Source organism: Dipodomys spectabilis, unplaced genomic scaffold, assembly GCF_019054845.1.
Source record: "Dipodomys spectabilis isolate Male_0828 unplaced genomic scaffold, ASM1905484v1 ptg000006l, whole genome shotgun sequence".
In the NCBI taxonomy this organism is placed as follows: domain Eukaryota; kingdom Metazoa; phylum Chordata; class Mammalia; order Rodentia; family Heteromyidae; genus Dipodomys; species Dipodomys spectabilis.
In genome coordinates, this window is record NW_024870683.1 from 19,634,374 (window position 1) to 19,655,791 (window position 21,418).

The following is a 21,418-nucleotide window of genomic DNA, read 5'->3' on the forward strand; positions in this document are numbered from 1 at the left end:
CCTCTCAGAGTTTTCTGCTTCAGAAATGTTATTTTTTTATTGATCCACACTGAAGACAACAGAAAATGTTCACAGAGAGAGGATCTGTTAAATTCCTACTACATATCCATCCAACCCTAGCCAGAAAAATTTAATTCTTGACAGGGAAAGTCATTTTGTAATTTGTCTCAAAAAAAAAAAAAAAAGAACATTTTAAGTTGGGCACTGGTGGCTCATGAATGTAATCCTAGCTTCTTAGGAAGCAGAGCTTGGAAAGATCACAGTTCAAGGCCAGCCTGGGGAAAAAAAAAAAAAACTTCATGAGCTACTATCTCAACCAATCACTGGACACAGTGGCATATGCCTGGCATCCAAGCTACACAAGATGCTGAGATTGGGAGGAAGACCATGGCTCCAGGACAGCCCCAGAGAAAAATGTTCCAACTCCATATCAACAGAAAAAGCAAGCAGTGCTGTCTCATAGCTGTCATCTCATACCTGTCATCTCAGGTATACTGGGAAACATAAACTGGAGGATCAATATTCAGGTCAGCCCCAGGCAAAATAGGAGACCCTATCTAAAAAATAATCAGAGCATAAATGCTAGAAGAATGGTCCCTGAGTTAGAGCATGTGCCTGCCAGGCCACAAACCCTGAGTTTAAAACACCAGTACTGCCCAAAAGAAATCAAGCATAGTTCCTAACCTCATATGAATTGCATGATCCTATTTGGCTTACAAACATACCTGAGAATGAAGGAAATGATCCTTAAGGTTTTCTATCTATCTATCTATCTATCTATCTATCTATCTATCTATCTATCTATCTATCTATCTATCTATCTATCTATCTATCTATCTATCTATCTATCTATCTTTTTCCTGGTACATATTCCTGGTTCAAGTCTGAGGATTTGAGGACTATTTTTGGTTTGTCTACAATTTCTATTACAATAAATAGGCATTCCTTGGATAAAAACCAAAATGAACCTAATGGTACGCACCAGTTAGGAAAACAGACACATCTTAAGTCCTCTGTTTCATTTCAGAGTTGGTTCTTAGACCTTGGAGAGCACCTTGGACCCTTTCCCTATATTTCTTTCCTTCAGTAGTCAAATGAAAACCATGTTCTTTGATTCTAACTGCTCCAGTCTCCTGTGATTCCCTCCTCCTCCCTCCACAGGCATGACACTTGTCTCTGATGACACCATCTCACCTTTTCCTGGTTTACAAAGTCCTCCTTACTAGCTCTCTGCCTTCATCGCTATCCTTCAATCAAATCCCTTTCTACCTACACACTATCTCAATGTGACTGTCCAGAGAAGAGTAAATCTGTGGATGTTTGTAACCTTCCTACCTCCATCACCTACAATCAGCCAGTGATTCTACATCCTATTTAGAGCTGCTTCACAATCAGCCAGCACCTAGTATTGTACCACCCCTGTCCCCTGCAATGTTACATTTTATTAAACTTGTGCGTTTACGCAGTTCTGAACATTTCATTTCATTTCTGGGTGGCATAGTTGTAATTCTTGTGCACATTATTATTATTTTTTGGTTACTTGTCATTAAAATAACATGAGTAAAGCAACAATGTCTGGCATGCAGTTTGATATTCAGGAAATGTTAGAATAACATCCTCAACCTTTCATTTTCTCAACCATAGAGGAAGGAATTATAGTTTTCCTAGGTTGGCTGTACCAATTAGACCTTTTGGAGGTTGGTAAATATTGCTCTTCCCTTGCATTTCCTTTCCTATCCTCCACTTTGTGCTTGAGTTTGCACGAGTTTTCCTGCCTCTGAGTGCACATCCACCATTCTTCTAGACTCATGTTGCTCACAGCTTCCCCAGCTTCTTTGGACAGATGGGGCTGGCTTTGCTTTTGGTCACCCAGAGCAAGCACATCACCCTTACCTCTACAGTACTCTATGTAAGGTGAACTTGTCTCATTGTCTGGGTATGCTAGTTGCTCCTGCAAGTTCCAAGAGTCAATTATTTGACTCTGCCATTGTTCATCCTATTGCCTGGGCTGGCAGGTAGTCCATAAAAGGAAGGCAAAAAACCCCCCAAAAAACAAAAAAAAACAAGCTCTGCCAGAGTGTGGATGAAGAGTTTGGGTAGGGACTGTATCAAGGCCAAGAAGAGTAACAATGGGGTGAGGTGAAAGGGTGTTAGACTTGGAGTCTACATAATCAACTTATGCTAACAAGTTATGGGGTTACGGGCAAATCAATTTCTTTCCTTTTTCTACAGTATATAAATGACAACTAACCATGTCTATGATTGTTCCAAAACTAACATGTGATGATTCCATAAATAGCATAGCACTACAAAGTAACCTAGAGAAATTTCCATATGAGAGGCCAGATTCTAGCTGCAGATTTTATACATGATTAAAAAATATATATAGTATTTTAAATATTAAAAATATTTTCTTAAAATATTTTCAATAATCAAGGGTTTACAATAGTAAGTAGAGAATAGTGTTTGGGATAAAAATATCCCAAAGTACATTTGGAAATGTATTGTGAAATTCATACCCATAATGGAAAACAGACCTTAGGAGAACTATTAAAAGCATTGCACAATTTTAGAGGGAGAGGTGGAATCAGCCTCCTTGATTCCCAGGGGGACAATCTCCTGTAGAAAACCAAGCAGAAGTTGAAAAAAATGAGATAATTCTGTGGTCTGAAGTTTTACAAGTCTTGGTAAAGGTCTATGGGAGTTTAAAAATATTTTAAATGAGACATTTCCTTCTTGGAAATATACCAAATATTATTTCTTAACTGCCCATTTTGTCATTAAAATAAGCACTTTCTCTTTTCAGAAATAGTAACTATTACTGGAAGTATGACTCTGGAAGTTATCATATTGTCCTATCATTAGGTTTTTTCTTCAGCTGACACACAATACTTTGACTGAAGTCAATTAAAACACCAACAACCAACCAGTTTAGAATTTGGAACAGAGGAGAGAGTCTCCATCTCACTAATCTATCCGGCTCATTAAATATCAACTTCTATTTGAGTTACTATAATAACATATACTATCCAGTGACTTCACATTTTGTAAAATTCTTCCTTATACATAATCTAAGATTAACTTGAGAAAACCATAGTAAATATTAAAAGCTTTTTTGTACAATTCATCATTAAAGGTTAGTGAATAATTTTAAATTTATAGTTCAGCTTGGCATGGGTTCAGGCCTATAATCCTGGCTATGTGCAAAGTGTAGATAGTGGCATGTCCAAAAAAATAATTAAAGCCACTCAGATTTAAAGTATGGCTCAAGTGGTTGAGTATAAGCATACCAAGTAGAAGACCCTGAGTTCAAATGCCAGTACCATATGTATATATATGTATCAACACACACACGCTCACGCACATGTGCGTGTGTGCACGCACGCACACACACACACACACACACACACACAAACACACACACACACACACACACACACACACACACACACACACACACTGTTTCAGACCAGTACAGGAATGTCATTTGGCAGTGTACTAAGTAATTCTAGTGGAGTCCAATGAAGTAGAATATCATGGCAGCTCATATAGTTGTGTAATTTCAAAGCCTTCATTTCTGCTGCATCTAGTATACAAGCCCTCAGAGAAAGGATCATTATCGTTACAATATCATGCTTTTTTTCAACTCTATGTATTGGATCTGGGTAAGGAATCTGTCGCTATAATCATTGTGATAGGTTTATTTTCAGCTTGGGGATCCATTGCCCTAGAGAGGATGAGAATTCCCCATAATGAGTCAGTGTTCCCACCTGCACAGGACAAGAACTCTAGTCTGTCCATAGGGATCTTCTTTTTATTAGGCAACTTCGAGCTATAATAATCTACTTTCATCGGGGAATTTGATGAGACTTTCAATCACCTTGAAATCATCACATCAGAGCATGTGGGGAATGCACTGGCACCCTGCCACTTCTCCTGAGATTTCCTAGCTCATTTGGCTAGAGTGCAGATTGCTTGGACAGAAATGAACCTCTAAACCCCGTGTGGCACCATAGCAGCACATGGCAACTTAACTGCAGGATGCCATGTTGCACATGCCAGCACCTTCTCCCACTTGCCAGGGCAGCGATGGATCACAGGTCCATCAAAAACAAACACAAACCCCCACACCTTTAAAAGACTGTACAAATGGAGACATATCACAAATAAATCTTCCCATGTTAAAAATTAGTATAAGGCTTGGCAATGGTGGTACAGGCCTATAATCCTAGCTACTTAAGAGGCTGAGATCTGGAGGATGAAGGCTGAAAGCCAGCCTGGGCAGAAAAGCCTGTAAGACTCTGTCTCTAAAACAATCAGTAAACAAACAGGGCTGGAGCTATAGCTCCAGTGGTAGAGCCACTCAAAAGCAAGCTAGGTAGGGTTCCTCTTAGTTCAAATTTCAGTACCAACCCTCCATGCCCCTGCCAAAAAAAACTAGACATACATACACACAAGTAGATCCAGATGTAAATTCAACCTGGTTGAGTACAAAATATTTAGGCTACATCTTTTGTTGATGTTGCAAATGGTATTCTTAATTATCTTGAAATATTTAATGTCTGACTTCAGTTTTACAATTGAAATTTTGTGGACAGATAGCTTTAGTGAGATCCTCTGATGATTTTTCACCTTATTTTTCTTATTAAAAAGGTAGTTTAAAAAAAAAAACCTCAATGCATATCCTACAAAATTAAGAGAAAATGAGAGAAGGGGGTAGGTTGAGGGTGATGGGTAAAAATGTTAAAAGGGGTGAAATGGAAAAAGAGGTATTGGTTCATAAACCGCTTTGTTGAACAGCAATGCCTTTGTAAACTACTTAAAAACATAAAAAATTAGCCAATAATTCAGAATTAGAGAAAAGAGAATAAAAATTACCAAAAGTTAAAATATTTTAACTCTTCTTTTAAAGTTTGACATTTATATTTGCAATTTTAAACAACCTTTATAAATGCATTTTGTTTTCAGTGATACTGGGATTTGAATTCAGAGTCTCATACTTGCTAGACACGCACGCTGCTACTTGTGCCAACCTGTTTCACTCTAGTTATTTTTCTGGTAGGATCTCATACAATTTTGCCCTGATTAGTCTTGCACCATGATCCTCCTACCTATATCTCTGCAATAGCTGGAATTACATATGTGACCCACCATGCTAGCTTCTCATGTCTTTGATCTATTAATGTTTTCCCCCCTTAGGCAAAATAATGATAACTTTTCAAACTCATGCGACTATTATATATTTTATTATATCTTTAAACTATTATATATTCAGACTTCTATTTTATATTCCCATTATCAGGACTGAAATTACACAACTGATTGTACTCATTTTACCACTGGCTAGTAATAGTTTTTTTAACGATCAATTAATCATTATTTAAATGTGAAGTCCTGTGGACTTCCAGCACACAGGATTTAACATTAACCTAGGATGGGATTATCCATGGGATTGACATACATAGTGGCCAAGCAGAAGCCTATTTGCTTCAAGAATTTATGAGTCGTCTGGAAAGTGTTCACATCAGGGATAATTGCTTAACAGGAGCAGACAGTATGCTGGCATATTTAGAATAACATAGGCTTGCAGGGTGCTACCATTGAGGAAAACTGGGAGAAAGCTAACGGGAATTTCTCTATACTCCTTTTTAAAAGTCATGTGAATCTGTAAGTATCTCAAAAGAGAATGTACAATGAATTTGTTTCTAAATAGTATAAGACAGAAGCAAATTTTCAAGGTGTCTCCAGAAGTACTGAAAATAGAGAAACAACAGTTGGGAAGACTAGTGGATCTTGGTCACGATGGAGCTTTGCTAACTATAACTCCATCAACACTTTGATATGTGGGAAAAATCAGGATGAAAAATGCACATGAGTATTTTGTCTGGAAAAGGCGATACCTAAAGGAACATTGATATTCATATATTCATTTCAGTAAGACCAATAAAACGCTATAGCTCCACACACTTTCCTTTCAAACTTTTTTATATATAAGTATATATGTTATATGTGGATACATTATGCATACAATACACATGCACATATATTCTTATTAGTATTAGTGGGATATTTTTATGTGTTTGTTGGTCCTGGGGCTTGAACTCAGGGTTGGACACTGTCTCTGAAGTTTTTTTGCTCAAGGCTAACACTGTACCACTTGAGACAGCTCCCTTTCAGGATTTCTGATGATTACTTGGAGACAAGAGTCTCACAGACTTTCCTGTTTGGGCTGGCTTCAAATCTTGATCTCTGCTTCCAGGGTTGAGCTACCAGCATTCAGCTTTAGTAGAATTTTTTTGTATCAGATTTTAAACTTTGTTTCTTCATAGAAAATTTTATAAATCTGAAAGTATTTATCTTGACACTTTATAAATTTGTTCTACTAATGTTAGTAGTTTTCAGTTCATTCTTTTTCAGATTTTTCCCCCTAGGGGAATAATAACATTCTATGCAAATAATAAAACAGTTCTCTTTTTTGTGTTAAACATTAAATGCTGAGGTAGAATATCTTGCTTTCTTAAATTTTAGAATTTTGCCTTAAATAGCTCATATATGAGGCATATTTTTGTCATAATTTCTTCTGTAGTTATTTTCCTATAGTTGCGCCCATGTTTTGACAGTATCTGTAGTTCTTAAATTTTAAAGGAAAGTTTCCAAATAGTATGAATATGCTACATATAATAATAATCGTCTACTTTATATATTTGCTAAAGGCTTGCTTGAATGGCAAACTCCCACAATACCCTGGAAGGCTATGTCTATGTCTTCTGCCGTCATATAAATTAAAAACACCACCTCAAACCAGCAGTAAACGCAAACAGCGTACACACATGCCCACACGCACATACACAAATTTGGAAGGAATCTTAGTATTCAGATAACATGAAAGAGATAAATGTGTTTTTAGCGACTTCCTATTGTTGAACTTGGCTTTCCAGATGGCTCACTTTGATTCAAAGCCAGAGTTCTCAGGGTCAGTAGACTTGTTCACCTTAGATTCTCCATAAAAGGAATGGAAAATTCCCAGGAAGTTGAGAGCCAAGCAGTTTCCATATGCTGTGCTGTAGTACTTAAACATGTAATGGGCTTGATTCACTTCTTCATTCATTCACCAAAAACGCATTAATTTTCACTATGTACTATATGTAAGAGACTAGATTAAAAAAATAAAAAGTATAACCTGCCCTGATTCTAAGAGAAGAAAAACCTACTACTACGATGTAGTGAGTACAAACAAAGAGTTTATATTTGTGAGAACCAGAAGATTTATATCTAACTGTCAGGGTGATGAATCTGTGAAAGAAGGAATGAAAGAAGAACTGGGCAGACAGACAAGCCATGGGAGAGACTAGGCAGAGGGAGAGAAAGGCCCAAACACAGAGCCATGGAAAAGCTTGGCAACACTTAGCGGGTATCAGACGTAAGCAGAAATTAACACTTACTATGATTTTTTGTTTGTCAGTCGTGGGGCTTGACTCAGAGCCTGGGCACTGTCCCTGAGGTTTTTCACTCAAGGCCAGCACTCGACTATGTTGAACCACAGCACCACTTTTGGTTTTCTGATAGCTAACTGGAGATAAGAGTCTCACAGACGTTCTTGTCCAGGTTGGCTTTGAGCTGTGATCTTCAGCTCTCAGTCTCATGTGTAGCTATGCATATGACTTTGATATTCCTTCTAAAATGGCTTATTTTTTCAATTTTATTTTGCATCGATAGTAATAGTTTATGGAGTTGTGACAGTAACAAGACATATATGTATATTATTAAAGTATATTAGTTGTACAAATGGATTTCTTAGCACTATTTCTATATATGTATAGTACTAATCGGAGTCACCCTTCTATTACATTTTCTTATACTCTCCTGCATTTCTTACATTTCCCCCTATATTTATTATCTTTAAGTAACTGTACAAAGGGGTTTCAATTCAACATGTCAGGTGAGAGTACAACACGTCTTGATCAATGCTATTCCTTCCATCATTCACTCCACCTCTCCCATCCCCTCAATTTATCTACTTGCATTTTCACATATGTCCATTTAATATTATGACTGTATTCTTTTCAAACTGTTAAAAAAGAGATAATGGTACTGTTTTAAATCTCATTTTGATCTATTAATTTTATCTGTCAGTAGAGAATATTAGTTTTCAATCTTAGTACAACTGGTAATTAGAACTTAATTTGGGGGAGGTCTTACAGCACCTGTGGCCAATAGCCATACATATCCAAAGCTCCCATCAGCAGTGGTCTCTCCATATTACTAAATGTTTCACTATGTGTTTAGAACCACCACTGGTAGTGGTGACAAACATCTCATTCCATTTCAATAATACAATATGGTTGATCCAATTTTATGGATTTGGAAACTAAGGTCTATAGAATTTTAAAAATTTTCCCAGGGGAAAAATACAATGAATAAATAACAGGGCTAGGATTCACACACTACTCATTGCTAACCATCACTGCTTATAAAGCATGGGTGCATAAATTTTGAGTCATATATATTTCAAAGCCATCAGCACTTAGTATGCTACAAGACAATGAATTTGGAATGAGGAAGAATTTGAACAACCATAGGCTGATTCCCTCCAGTCTGAGTTATCATTTTCAAATTGCTAACAGGGGCAGTCATCCAAACTAGATTAGTCATCTAACACGTAATGAGGATGAACCACACGTAGATGTTATGAAGCTAAACAATGAGACTCTAAACTATAACTTGAAAGCATCATTTGTTTTCAGTGTCACTTGGAAAGAACAGCAAAATATTTCTGGATCATTTCTTCAATAGATAATGCCTGTACAATGAGAGCTATGGATGGAAATGGAGAATTTATTTGATTGATAATACCTGTGTAATGAGAGCTATAGATGGATTACAATGGCCAGACTTGAGTCACATAGATCTGCATCTACACACTTACTCTACCTTTTCTTAGCTGAATGACATTCAAAAAATTTCTTGAGTGCTTCAAAGCAGTGTTCCTCTCTTGTAAATGAGGGCTATAACAGATAGACTCTGCAAGTGGCATGGATCATTTCAAGAGAGTGAATTTCCAGAACTTCAACATTTGCAAATACTTTTTTTTTTTTTTTTTTGGGTCTGGTCCTGGGGCCTGAACTCTGGGCCTGGGCGCTGTCCCTCAGCTCTTCAGCTCAAGGCTAGCGCTCTACCAGTTGAGCCACAGTGCCACTGCCGGCTTTTTTCTTTTTGCTTATGTGGTGCTGAGGAATCGAACCCAGGGCCTTGAGCATGCAAGGCAAGCGCTTTACCACTGAGCCACCTTCCCAGCCCGGCATTTGCAAATACTTAAACTACTGTACTTGATAAAATACCTTATAGCACCTTTTTGCGATTGCTACCTTTCACTTTTCATAAGAAACGTGTACCTACCATCCCTTGGTGCATTTCTCCAAAATGATTAACCTACAGCACCATTCAAAACCTTAACACCTGTGAATCCCTTTCTAAATAAAAGGTAGCTTTACTTAACTCGAGGAGCTATATTGTACATTAGATCTCTAGAGCTTACTTTGTATAACTGAAATTAACCATCTTAGTAAGATTCTTTCTTTTTGGGGGGGGAATGGGAAGATATTCCCAGAAATCTACAACATAAATAATGATACTGATTGAGTAACAAGTATTTTTGCAAGATTTCCAATTCTTCAATTTTAGTAAAATTGAAAAGAGACATAATTTTGCCAACTAACAAAACTAATCATACTTTTGGAAGACAGATAACTGATGTTATTTTTGGCATGTGAAACCAGAGACGCTCCAAGAATTGGGTGTCATCAACTTAACACAACTCTTTCAAGTCCCATTTATATGTTTAAGTGAAGAAGGCTTTCAGTACTAAAGTCTATAAAAATTAAAATAGAATTAAAATAGAAATGAAATTGATACTATATTTTTCTTAATCCTTATCAAACAATGAATAATAATAACAAAATCCATGTATATATGCATATATCTCATTTAAAAATACAATTAGGACTATAACCTCTCTATACAGTATTTTCACAATAAAAAACTTATTAAAAAATCCAATTAGGGGCTGGAAATGTGACTTAGTGGTAGAGTGCTTGCTTAGCATGCATGAAGCTCTGGGTTTGATTCCTCAGTACCACACAAGCAGAAAAAGCTGGAAGTAATGCTGTGGTTCAAGTGGTAGAACGCTAGCCTTGAGCAAAAGAAGCTCAGGAACAGTGCCCAGGCCCAGAGTTCAAGCCCCAGGACTGGAAAAAAAATTCCAAATATAGTTTTCAAAAAGTTTCAAAGTGTATAATGTGTCTGATAAATTTTATGAAAATAACAAGTACAATAATTCAATCTAGTAGCAAATCTTTCCTAGAAAATGTAACAATTAATTATAATGTATATCTATATTTTTTTCTTTTGCAGCAGAAGAGTACAATACTGTGATCAATTGAAGGCTTTGGTATGTAAAATTAGAACAGCAAGCCAGGTGCCAGTTGCTTATGACTGAAATGCTAGCTACTCATAAGGCTAAAACCTGAGGATGATGGTTCAAAGCCAGACTGGGAAAGACAGTCTGTATCCCAAAGAAGTGGGAAATGGAGCTGTGGCTTATGGTAGAGCACTAGCCTTGAGCAAAAAGAAGCTCAAGGTCAGTACCTAGACCTTGAGTTCAAGCCCCAGGAGTAGCACCCCTCATTCCCCCCTCCCCAAGTTAGAACAGTATGATGGTACATACTTATGATCCCAGCTCATCTAGTGATGGAGGAAGGAGGATTCTGAGTGCAGGGCAGTCCAGGCAAAGTTAGTAAGAGAGACTTTGTTTCTAAAATACAGAATACAAACAAAAGGGATGGAAGGTGTGGCTAAAGTGATGGCTTCTTAGGCATGCATAGGCCCTGGATTCAATCCTGATAACATACACACACATACACACACACACACACACATACACACACACACACACACACACAAATTGGAATAAGAATGATGTGGAAGATGGAAAGAATTAAAAAAGTAAGAAACTACTAGTTGATAGCAAAAAAAAAAAAAAAAAAGAAAGAAAAAGAAAAAGAAAATGAACCATGCTACATAAAAAGGTACATCTAAAGGTACTTGTTTGCTGGGCACCAGTGGCTCATGACTAATCCTAGCTACTCAGGAGTCTGAGATCTAAGGATCATGATTCAAAGCCAGCCCAGGCAAGAAAGTCTGTGAGACTCTTATCTCTAATAAACCACTAGAAAACCGGAAGTGGTGCTGTGGCTCAAGCAGTAGAGCACTAGCCTTGAGTTGAAGAGCACAAGGACAGCACCAAGTCCAGAGTTCATGCTCCAAGATTGACCAAAAAAAAAAAAAAAAAAGGTACTTGTTCACACAGGAATGCTAAAAGGAATCAGATTTGCTTAGATATCAATGGGTATATTTCAAAATAATACCATATTCTTATTTTAAAGTGCCAATATGGTATTGCTGCCATCTTTTTACATCTTGCTGAAAAATTACAAATGACCACTTAAAAATAAGCCAGTGATACATACAGCTTTGCAATATTTGGGAAAGGAGATGGAGGGCTACATGAATAAAAATGTTTAAAAAGTACAATTTGGTAATATTTATTTTCCTTTGTCCTCTTTTCATTGTTACTGTGAGGAGTCACTGATTGGAAGCCGAGGAAAAACTTTTACCACGCAAAGCAGAAATAGGTCACAATCCTTATCATGACCCCACCCCCCACCCTGAGTATTAAGAATATAACACGTTGACTTCCAGAGTTTGTGATACTTTATACCAATAGTTTGATTTTGTGTTTTTCCTGTTACAAAATCACACCAGACTGGAAAATGCCTTGTCTGTTGAATGCCTACCTCACGCAGTGAAAAACCAGCAAACCAGCCTCGTCTAGGCAGCAGTTAGAAATCCTCCCCCTCCTTTTGATGGTGAGCAGTGTCAACATGCTAGCAATAGCAATGTTCCTGCCTAAAAACCAAAGAGGGCTGCATTGTCCAAATTCCTTACATCTTACAAATCCATTACTGGGTACCACTGGGGATATCTGGAGGGGGAAAAAATAGCAGCTAAGCTCTGCTTAAAAAACAAAATTTCCAAATGTTTTGGTTTCCATTCAAGAATTTTTAGGGCTCTTTATCCTCTTTCTTCCAAAGCAATGATACAATATTAGACAAGAAACTGTGTTGTGGGAGTAGAGGAGAGAAGAAGTTTGTATGCATTTATATACATGTATAAAAAGTTCTTCCTCACATAAGTATTTCAGTGTTTCTCTCTCTACACAATATCCTCCTGTGATGAAAAAAAATAATGTAACTGGAACTTGGCTCAAGATATGTAGGCCTCATCGGTGGCAAGTCTCCAGCTGTAATTTTTAATCTGTTCATTCCGAACTCACTGAAATGGGAGTTGATCTCTGGAGAGGATCATTGTCCTCAAGATGCCTATTTCTCTATCCTCCACATCTCTCAGTTCCTCCAGGGAAAATCCAGAGCAGCTGCAGCTACTTGGATTTACAGCTCATCTGATGATCTACCCATTTTAAAAATGTCTTGTCTAGTAAATCAGCTGTATATTGGATTTCATTTGTTGTCAGAAAAAGTGAACTGAATGTAACTATTTTGCTTTTAAATAAATCAAATGCATTAAAAAATTATCAACTTGCCTTTGTGGTGGGGATTCTGTGGTCCCCAATGCAGACATGGAATCATGAACTTACCTAAGATTTTGAAGTGGGGATGCTGGGTCTAATGGGAGCCATCTTGTCCACATGGTGGTTAAGGAACTGGGTTTAACTGGTGCCATCTTGCCTTCATGGTGAAGGAAGGGGAAGTCCCACCTCCCAGTGATGGGGTGTGCCTGGATTCCTAGAGGCCGGGGCAGGGATCTGGACAATAGATTACTGGACCTGCCAATCTTGGGTCATGAACTCTCAAGCTCCCTGTAACCCTGCCCCTGATTTGACCTTTGTTCCTAAATGGAACAGACCATCTTAGGTGCCATGATGCCATGCCTCACGTCTTCTGTGTCTCCTGGCTCTCCTCCAGTCACCATGGCCTCCCACTTCAGCTCACCACTGGGGTTGATCTGGCACATTGGTATTGTTTCTCTGCTCATTCTTTGCTTTACTACTGTCATGGCTCAGTTTTCTAACCTTGTTAAGGGTATTCAAGGGGCTGCAGGTCTTTGTGATGAGAATCTACCTGTAGTCACCAGCTTTCCAATAAAGACTCCCAATTTGACCTCTCAAAATGTGGCATTTCTGTTTCTCCCAACCAAGTTATTGTACGACAGTTCTTGTCCACTGAAGACTCTGGTGTTAAAGCTGACTCCTTACCTACACTCCTTCCCTTGAACTCATACTAAGTAGGGGCCCTGAAAGCAGGCAGTGAGAATGCAAAGTGCATCCAGAATCGTTTCCTATTAGAATAGCTGGTCTGATGAAATAAGAATAAAGACAAAAGTTGGTGATTGTGGCTAGAAGCTTGAAGCAAGATCTGAGGAATGAAATATCATGATGCTTAAAGGGAACTGTAACTAAGTCTTGATTTTTATCTCAAAGGTGAAGGAGGGAACAAATCACTTAAATCCTTTCTGTCATGCTAATACGCTTGAGTTTATTTTATGAATGGACCATAATTTAAAAATGTTAAGCAAGGGTGTATTATGATCAGATTTGTATTTTACATATCTCATTTTCTATGATTCTACTTCCTTTCTGGTACTGGGTTGAACCATGTGAAGCTGCTATTCTCTAGGTTGAAACTGGTCAAATATTGCTTACCTTATTAGGGGCAAAGTAACATTTGCAACATGACATATTTTTGTCTATTTATTTTGAGGTTGAGACAGGTTCTTGCTATGTAGTCCACACTGACTTAAATTTATGATCCTCCTTGCCTCAGCTTTCCAAATTCTGGGCTAAATTACATTGCTAATTATGTACGTATTTATTCGATGTGCATCATAGCCAGAATATAGATCTTGGCAGTCCACAACTTAAGATTCATGTTTCTATTGAAGTAATACTCCAGAGAGTCACTGTGAAGATGAAATGAACTGATACACACCAATGCTTGGAAAGGGTCTGGACTACAAAGTGTCTTTACTTCATAGTAATTATTACTATATAGTAATTATTATTACATAGTATTATTTAAAACTATTTTAATGTTATCAGTTACTAGGCTGCCATCATCATCATCATCATCATCATCATCATCATCACCAAATGCCTGTTGAAGGTTAAGGGTGAAGAAAATAATACTAGTAATAGCACTAGGAAGAAAAACATGTTTCTAAATTCCCTTAAGCCAACCTTTATACCTTTGTGCACAAGCACACATATTTATCTTTAAGCATATATCTATATAAATCATAGACATAGATATCCATATGTCCTATCTATATAAATCTACATGTGCACATACATCATGGCTAAATCTACTTTATAGAAGATAGAATCAGAAGAAATTAAGTTGCCTAAAGCCACATACTTTAAAAGGGATAAAAGTTGAAGTTGAACCACATCTTTCTGTTTTTACATATTTGGGCAGAGTTCCACATCCATGGTTTCTGAAGAGTAATATATCCTTGAGAATATTTTCAGAAATGGGGGTAGGCTCGAAAGCAATGCACTATCTTGGAAATGACACTTAAAAAGGTCCTGGGTCCCTCCTATGTTTTGCTGATGTGTGATTATGTCATCTTTAGCAAAATACTCAATTTCCTCTTACAGATTGAGGTGCTTAGAGTAGCTAATCTCTAAGATTTCTCCTGGCTTAAAGGAGAATGATTTCCTTCTGAAAGACATTGCCATGAGGACCAGCACTCAGCATTCCATCTATTCAGAAGGGAAGTTAACATCCTCTTTTTAAGTAAGCAAACATCCACAGCTTGTCATCCCTCAGCTGTTAGCTTAGGGCAGACCAGCTTTTCCTGGAGTCTGCTCTATATTTTATGGCTTTTAAAAAAATGGCACACATCACAGTTTGCAATAGACTGATTTGTTTGGTTAGATGAACATTCCAAGAAGGCAGTGAGCATGTATTTGCCGAAATCATTCTACCTATCCCAACTTAGTGCCTTGCACAGGCCTCCATGGGAAAGGGCTCAGTAACACTGGCTGACAAATTTCCAAGTGTTCAGTGCTGGATGATTTTGAGGTATTCTTTCTTTCTGCCATTCAGGAAAAAAAAAAGTCTGCTAATGAGTTTGTCCCATGCTGTAGCAAGGGCATTATTTATTTTCTCAGCAATGAGGGCAATTGTACACCTGCACACAGGCATAATGCATATCCTGGAGCCTCAATGGTCCATGTCCTAATCTCTTAGAAATAAGTACCAAAGATGACATATGCATATCCACATCCATGAGACCATCACTGATTTAAATCTTGGATATGAGAAGGTATCCAGCTGAGACTGGTTAATTTAAGAGAAGGGCTGAGGAAGCTAATCCTTTTGTGCATGGTATTCTTGGCAGGAACCAGCAGCAGAAGGCCTCCAATTTCTTCTGTTGATGCTCTACGGACAGACCCAATCCAACCGCCTACATCTTATGGACTGCTGTGCCTTTCAGCCTGGAATGTACACCTGGAAGCAGCCAAAGCTCCTTAGCACTGGGCATGAGGTGGGGGTAGGGTTGTGAAGGCTCACTCTCTCTCCCTGCAGACAATCCTTGGGGATGGCTGGTTTTGGTGCCATGGAGCAATGGCAGTTGTGGCCTGCAGTGGTGGATTCTGCTAGGCAGCCACGGGGTGATGACGATGGCTTACTGGCAGGGAACAGTTTGATCTAGGACCACACGGAAGGCAGACATGCTGACTACAGCATGAAGCAAAGAAAATGAGATTTTCTGCCTGTGTTTGGTGGGCTGGACAGGAGGAATGAGGGAGGGGGCCTGGGGAGAGTGCCAAGCTGGGCTGTTGATGACAGTGTGGGAAGGTGCAAAGGGAAGGAAAAACAGGAGGAGGCAGCGTGGAGGCAGTTGGGCTGTTTCTGCTTAAGTGAGAAATCCTGCTGGGTGGGGGTGGGTGGGAGAAAGGCCAGGAAAGCAGCGACTCTGTGGTCAGCAGGGATGGCTGGACCTGGCAAAGGGTGTGTGTGTGGCTATCAGTTGAGATCAGGGAGGCGAAATGAAGAGAAGTAGGATGCGAGACAAGAAAAATAAAGGAGTAAAAGAACGACACAGGAAGAAACGTCTCCTGGAAAAGAGAGAAGAGGGAGAAAAGAAGAAAGAACTCATGGTGAACAGAGAGGGAAGAAGTGTGTTTTGTGCTGTAGACCAGGCCTACCTACCAAATGCCAGAGTAAAACAATGTTTCCATGAAAAAGTAATGAACAATTGGGAAGCACAGAGAAAGCAAATGTTCTGCTTCTAGGTTTTTCTGTGGGTGTTAATTTCCATGGGAATACAGTTACCCAAAACAGCAAATCACAAAAGAACTTGAAAGCATTTAAAAAAAAATAAAAGCAACTTTTTAGGTTAAAAACAAATAACATTCCAGTACAGAAAAACTGCATAACATTTTCAAATATCAAGCATGTCTTACCATGTAGTATGTAATAGTCCTAAAAATGCATCCCTGATAAAATACAAAGATCTTGTAAACAAAAAAAAAATCTTAGAGAAGGTAGAATTAAAAATGTTGATGAAGTAATTCCACTTTGAAGAAAGGGGCACTTTGGTGCTGAGGTGTGAACTTAGTTCCTTTTGACTGTTAGGCAGGTGCTCTACCACTTGAACCATATCTTTAACCCTTTTTTTGCTCTTTTAAAGTTATTTTTCAAGTGGAATCATATAGTTTTGCCCATTCTGGCCTCAGATTATCATCACTGTGTTATTCACAGCTTCCCACAAATTGTATAGCTGGGATTGCCAACTTGGCCAATATTATTGTTTCAGATAAGAGTCTTACTAACTTTTTACCAGGATTATCTTTCCAATCTGTACCTCTTGAGTAGCTGAGATTACAGGCATGAGTCACCACACCTGGCCCCCTTTGGTGAAGTCTTATGAAGACCTAAAAGATCATCAAGTGAAAGGTGAAAAAATTGTGGTTCCAATTCAAAAAGGTATATGTGGACCAAGGAACAGAATCCTACTCGTTTCAATATCACAGAAAAGCTAAGGCATATTTCAGGTTAGGTACCTACAGGACAAAACTGGTTAATTGGATTAATTACAAAGAACAGATCCCAAGACTTCTTCCTCCCCGTACCAACTCTAGAATTCCAGACTCCTTGCAAGCTCTCACTTTTCCTTCCAGAATCCCATCACTGACCTTGAACAAGCCCAGCATAGCTCGATGGAGTGTGACAGGTCATGTAAAGGACAGCCTCCACTGTCCCAGACAAAGCCATTTCAGACCAGTCCATGGTCACCTGACTCCAAAACACAAAAGATGAGTACCTCACTAAGATCAGTAGGATAATTATCAGTAGGCCCGAGCATCAACTGTCCTACCAACTGGTGACAAATGCGTGACTTACAACAGCTGAGACCAAGACGGCTGCCCGGCCAACGCACAGATTCATGAGCAATAATAAGTACTTTTTATTCTGAGTTTCAGGGCCATTTGTTACACGGCAACCATCACTGAGGCAGTCACTCACAAATCAAGAGACTTACCGGTACATTCATGCTGTAGTCCTTTCCCGTAGTAGCCTTTTTCACAGATACACTCATATTGGCCTGTGTGTGTTCCACATTTGCAGCTGGCCATTTGATCGCAGCAATCTTTGCCAGTTTCACAAAGATAGGAGCAGTGGGACATATCCTCTTGAATAAAACTCCCAGAAGGTAGATCTACCAATGAATACACGACAGAGGATGAGGAAAAGGGATCATTAATTGAATGTTACATTTTTCATTCATTAAACATCTCAGTGCAAGCTGGTCAGAACATCTTTTCTCATGCCTCTGATTTCCCACTGCTCCCTGATTCCTCCTAAATAGGAACGTATGTTATTTGCACTACTATACTCTGGGAATTCATTTCAGCCAGTGAAGTTATTTCAGTCTGGGACCTCATCATAAGTTCTTAAGGTCATGCAGGGTCAGGCAGAAATGAAGTACTTTTGAGAGGAATCTCCAGATGCAGCAGGAAGAAACACAGTCGGTTCTCCAGGTCATTCCCTTGGCTTCCAAACCGTCAGTGTTTCACTGTCTCTGTATGAGGTCAGGCAGGAGCAAGTAATCAGACTTCCAAAGTCCTGGTTCCAGTTAGAAGTAAAACCACAATCCTGACTGCTCCGTATGAGTGCTAATTATGAGCTACCAGCTTTAGAATAAATACTGAATCTTCTGTATTTATTTCATTAAAGGCCTAAAGAACTACATAATTTAATAAAACAGGAGTCAGGGCTATCTCTTGTTAGGTAAAGAAAGAACTTTCAGATTGAGGCATGTATGAAGTAAAGTATGCTAGGAATTTCACCCAAGCAGTGCTGTTTAGAAAGTATTTTAGTGAATTTGACTGATCCATGATGATCAGTGAGGGAAACAATAAATCCACGTATCTGGTCCAAGTTGAAAAAAAAATCTTGTGTGTGTGTGTGTGTGTGTGTGTGTGTGTGTGTGTGTGTGTGTATGTACGTATATGTATGTATGTGTGCAAATGCCAGCAACTAGGGCTTGACCTCAGGGCTCACACTCTTGCTTGGCCTTTGGTTTTCCCCTCAAGGACAACCTTCTACCAGCTGAACCACAGCTCCACTGCTAGCTTTTTGCTAGTTAACTGGAAATGAGAGTCTCAAGGACTTTTCTGCTCAAGCTGGCTTCAAATGTCCATCTTCAGATCTCAGCCTCCTGAGTAGCTAAGATTACAGGCATGAGCACCCCGTGCCTGATTGAAGTTAAAAAAAATCTTAACCTGAATTCTAGTGCAAGATCCATGGTGCTAGGGACAAATATAAAGATCAGACAATAGAAGGAACACAAGTGGTTGAAAATCTATAACTGAATGCCTGTGAAAGAGATTGATGATGGCCTAAATTATAAAATAGCTCTCCATATGTATTAAGATTGAAGAAAGACAGGGGAAAGGTAAAAGAAGACTCCAACATCAAAAGAAAGGCACCAATACCACCAGGCATCCTATTTAAAGTCCTACCTAATGAACTGCGGTGTGGGTGAATGGTCTACCACAGAGATTGCTAGGACCTAATCCTGAGACATTAGGCCACAATAGTCAGTAGAGCAACTTAGGGATCAAAATATGCCTAGATATCAAAACTTTAAGTCTTTAAGTCTGAGGTAAGAGCTGAGCAGAGGAATTATACTTAGTGAAGAAAGCTGTCAATCTGTAATCTATGTCTACTGAGAATGAACAGTCGGGAAGTCTTGACACCAGAATTGGGTATATCCCAATTGAAAGTCATCTTCAGAAAATACGGAGGAGAAAACCTCAAGATTGTATCCTTTGATCTGATCATGCTTCCAGTTCATACAACTGACTTACTTCTTACCAACTCTGGAAACTCAACTAAAATGTTTGGTATAGCAAATGTAGTTCCTTTCAAAGCTCTGTACATGACAGTTACCCGAGCCCTTTCCTTTAAGGTCCTGGGTACTTCATTCTTGGACCAAGTTTCTTCAGGGCACAGGGTGTCAGTCTGGAACTCAAACATGGTACCTGATGCTTTTGCTCATTGGCTAGCACTCTACCAACTGAGCCACACCTCCACCCTCAAAGATGCCAGTCTTATATGACAGGAGAGAGTGTAGGATTAGAAGTCCACTGGCTATACCACCTATAGCCCCACACACTTATAACTCTATAATCCCATCTAGTAACACCTCCTACCCTAGTTGTAACCATCACGTCCCCTGGAGAAAAGGAGAAACAAAGGCAGTCCCGGTTACTGCACTAGATAATAGAAAAACTGGTATAATTAAATAGTTGATTTAATCCTCCAAAAAAAACCCTCCAACTATGTGGTATGTAGTATAATATTTTCCATTTCTTGAATGTTTATTTCATCTGTCCGGACAACTGCAAATGATATCTAAGTCAAGGCTTCCCACTCTGTGGGTGGTCTCAAAACACACCTCAGTCCGTTTAGTTCATTCTACCAGTCCTGGAAAGGAGCAGGTTGATATTCTAGTAAATATATATATATATATATATATATATATGTAATAAATATATATATATATATATATATATATATATATATATATATATATAAAACAGCTAGTAAGAAGCAAGGCAAAACAAATGCTCTCTCTGCAAAGGTCAGAATGTCATCTCTTGGAAGTTGCATCCTATGATACCCAAAGCACACTCAGCCATCATGCTAAAGGAAGAACTTGTAAGAGTGTATGCTAATGTTCTTCCTGGAGTTTCAGGTAGTGAGAGAGAAGGAAACCCCCCTTTAGAGGCACATTTGTTATACCATTAGGTTCCATTACCTTCATGCAATGCCCGGCGAGCTAAAGCCTCAAATTCTTCAAAACTATGAAGCAGGTAGCAGTGTTCCTCTTTGGGAGTAGAAGCCACGTCATTCAGTTCCCGGATGTTTCCCTGCCATATGCCGAAAGTGAAGATCTCCACTCCAGCATCTCGCAGCGATGCTGCAATGCGTCTTGGATCTCCACCATTGGAATAGCCGTCGGTAATGAGAAATATAACTTTCGTTGAGTTTTCTCTAGCATGTTGAAGAATTTGCTATGAAGACATGGGGAGAGTTGGTCTGAGTTTGCATTGTTAACCTCAGCACAGCTTCTTTCCTTCTCAGGAAAGGGACGATTTAAGGAACACCCCGATTATGGGCATTTCATCACAGTGAATTGAGAAATACTGACAGAAAAACAGAAGTAGGTACAGACTAGAGCCCACAGTAGTCTTTTTATAGAAGCACAATAAACCCGCAAAGCATTTAAAATGTGTCCTTTTAGCAAGGTAGGCCTGTGGCTCACACCTATAATCCTAGCTACTCAGGAGGCTGAGATCTGAGGATTGTGGCTAGGAAAGCCTGTAAGAATCTTATCTCCAGTTAACCACCAAAAAAGCTAGAATTACAGCTGTGGCAAAAGTAGTGGAATACCAGCTTTGAGCAAAAAACACTAAGGGACAGTGCATCTGAGTTCAAATCCTAGTACTGGCACAAAAAAAATGTATCACCATCATCATCTCTATGGTAGTTACCAATAAAGAACAATCAATACATATTCATAGGATATATTTTTAAGTTAATAATACCTTATGGCTAAATGATCTTTTACTGATTATTAGGTTAAACAAATATGAACCAATCTGACTCCTATGCATCTATTTCCAAACATACTTCAACTGATTTATCATCTACCTATCAATATATCTGCTTATATGTCTATATATTTATCTACCTATCTATCCATCTAAACCATTACATGAGCACATACCAATTGGAAGAAATCTTGACAACAGAATATATCTTTT

General features: G+C 38.7%; 1 protein-coding gene across 1 annotated transcript in view; it reads right to left on the reverse strand.

Annotated features, from left to right (window-relative positions):
• Svep1 (sushi, von Willebrand factor type A, EGF and pentraxin domain containing 1) overlaps window positions 1-21,418 on the reverse strand; it is a 159,160-nt gene that overhangs the window by 112,926 nt on the left and 24,816 nt on the right. The window contains exons 2-3 of the mRNA XM_042695890.1: window positions 20,410-20,665; window positions 17,626-17,802 (exon numbers count right to left, since the gene is read on the reverse strand). Of these exons, the coding sequence (XP_042551824.1) occupies window positions 17,626-17,802; window positions 20,410-20,665 (433 nt within the window). The remainder of the gene's footprint in view (window positions 1-17,625; window positions 17,803-20,409; window positions 20,666-21,418) is intronic.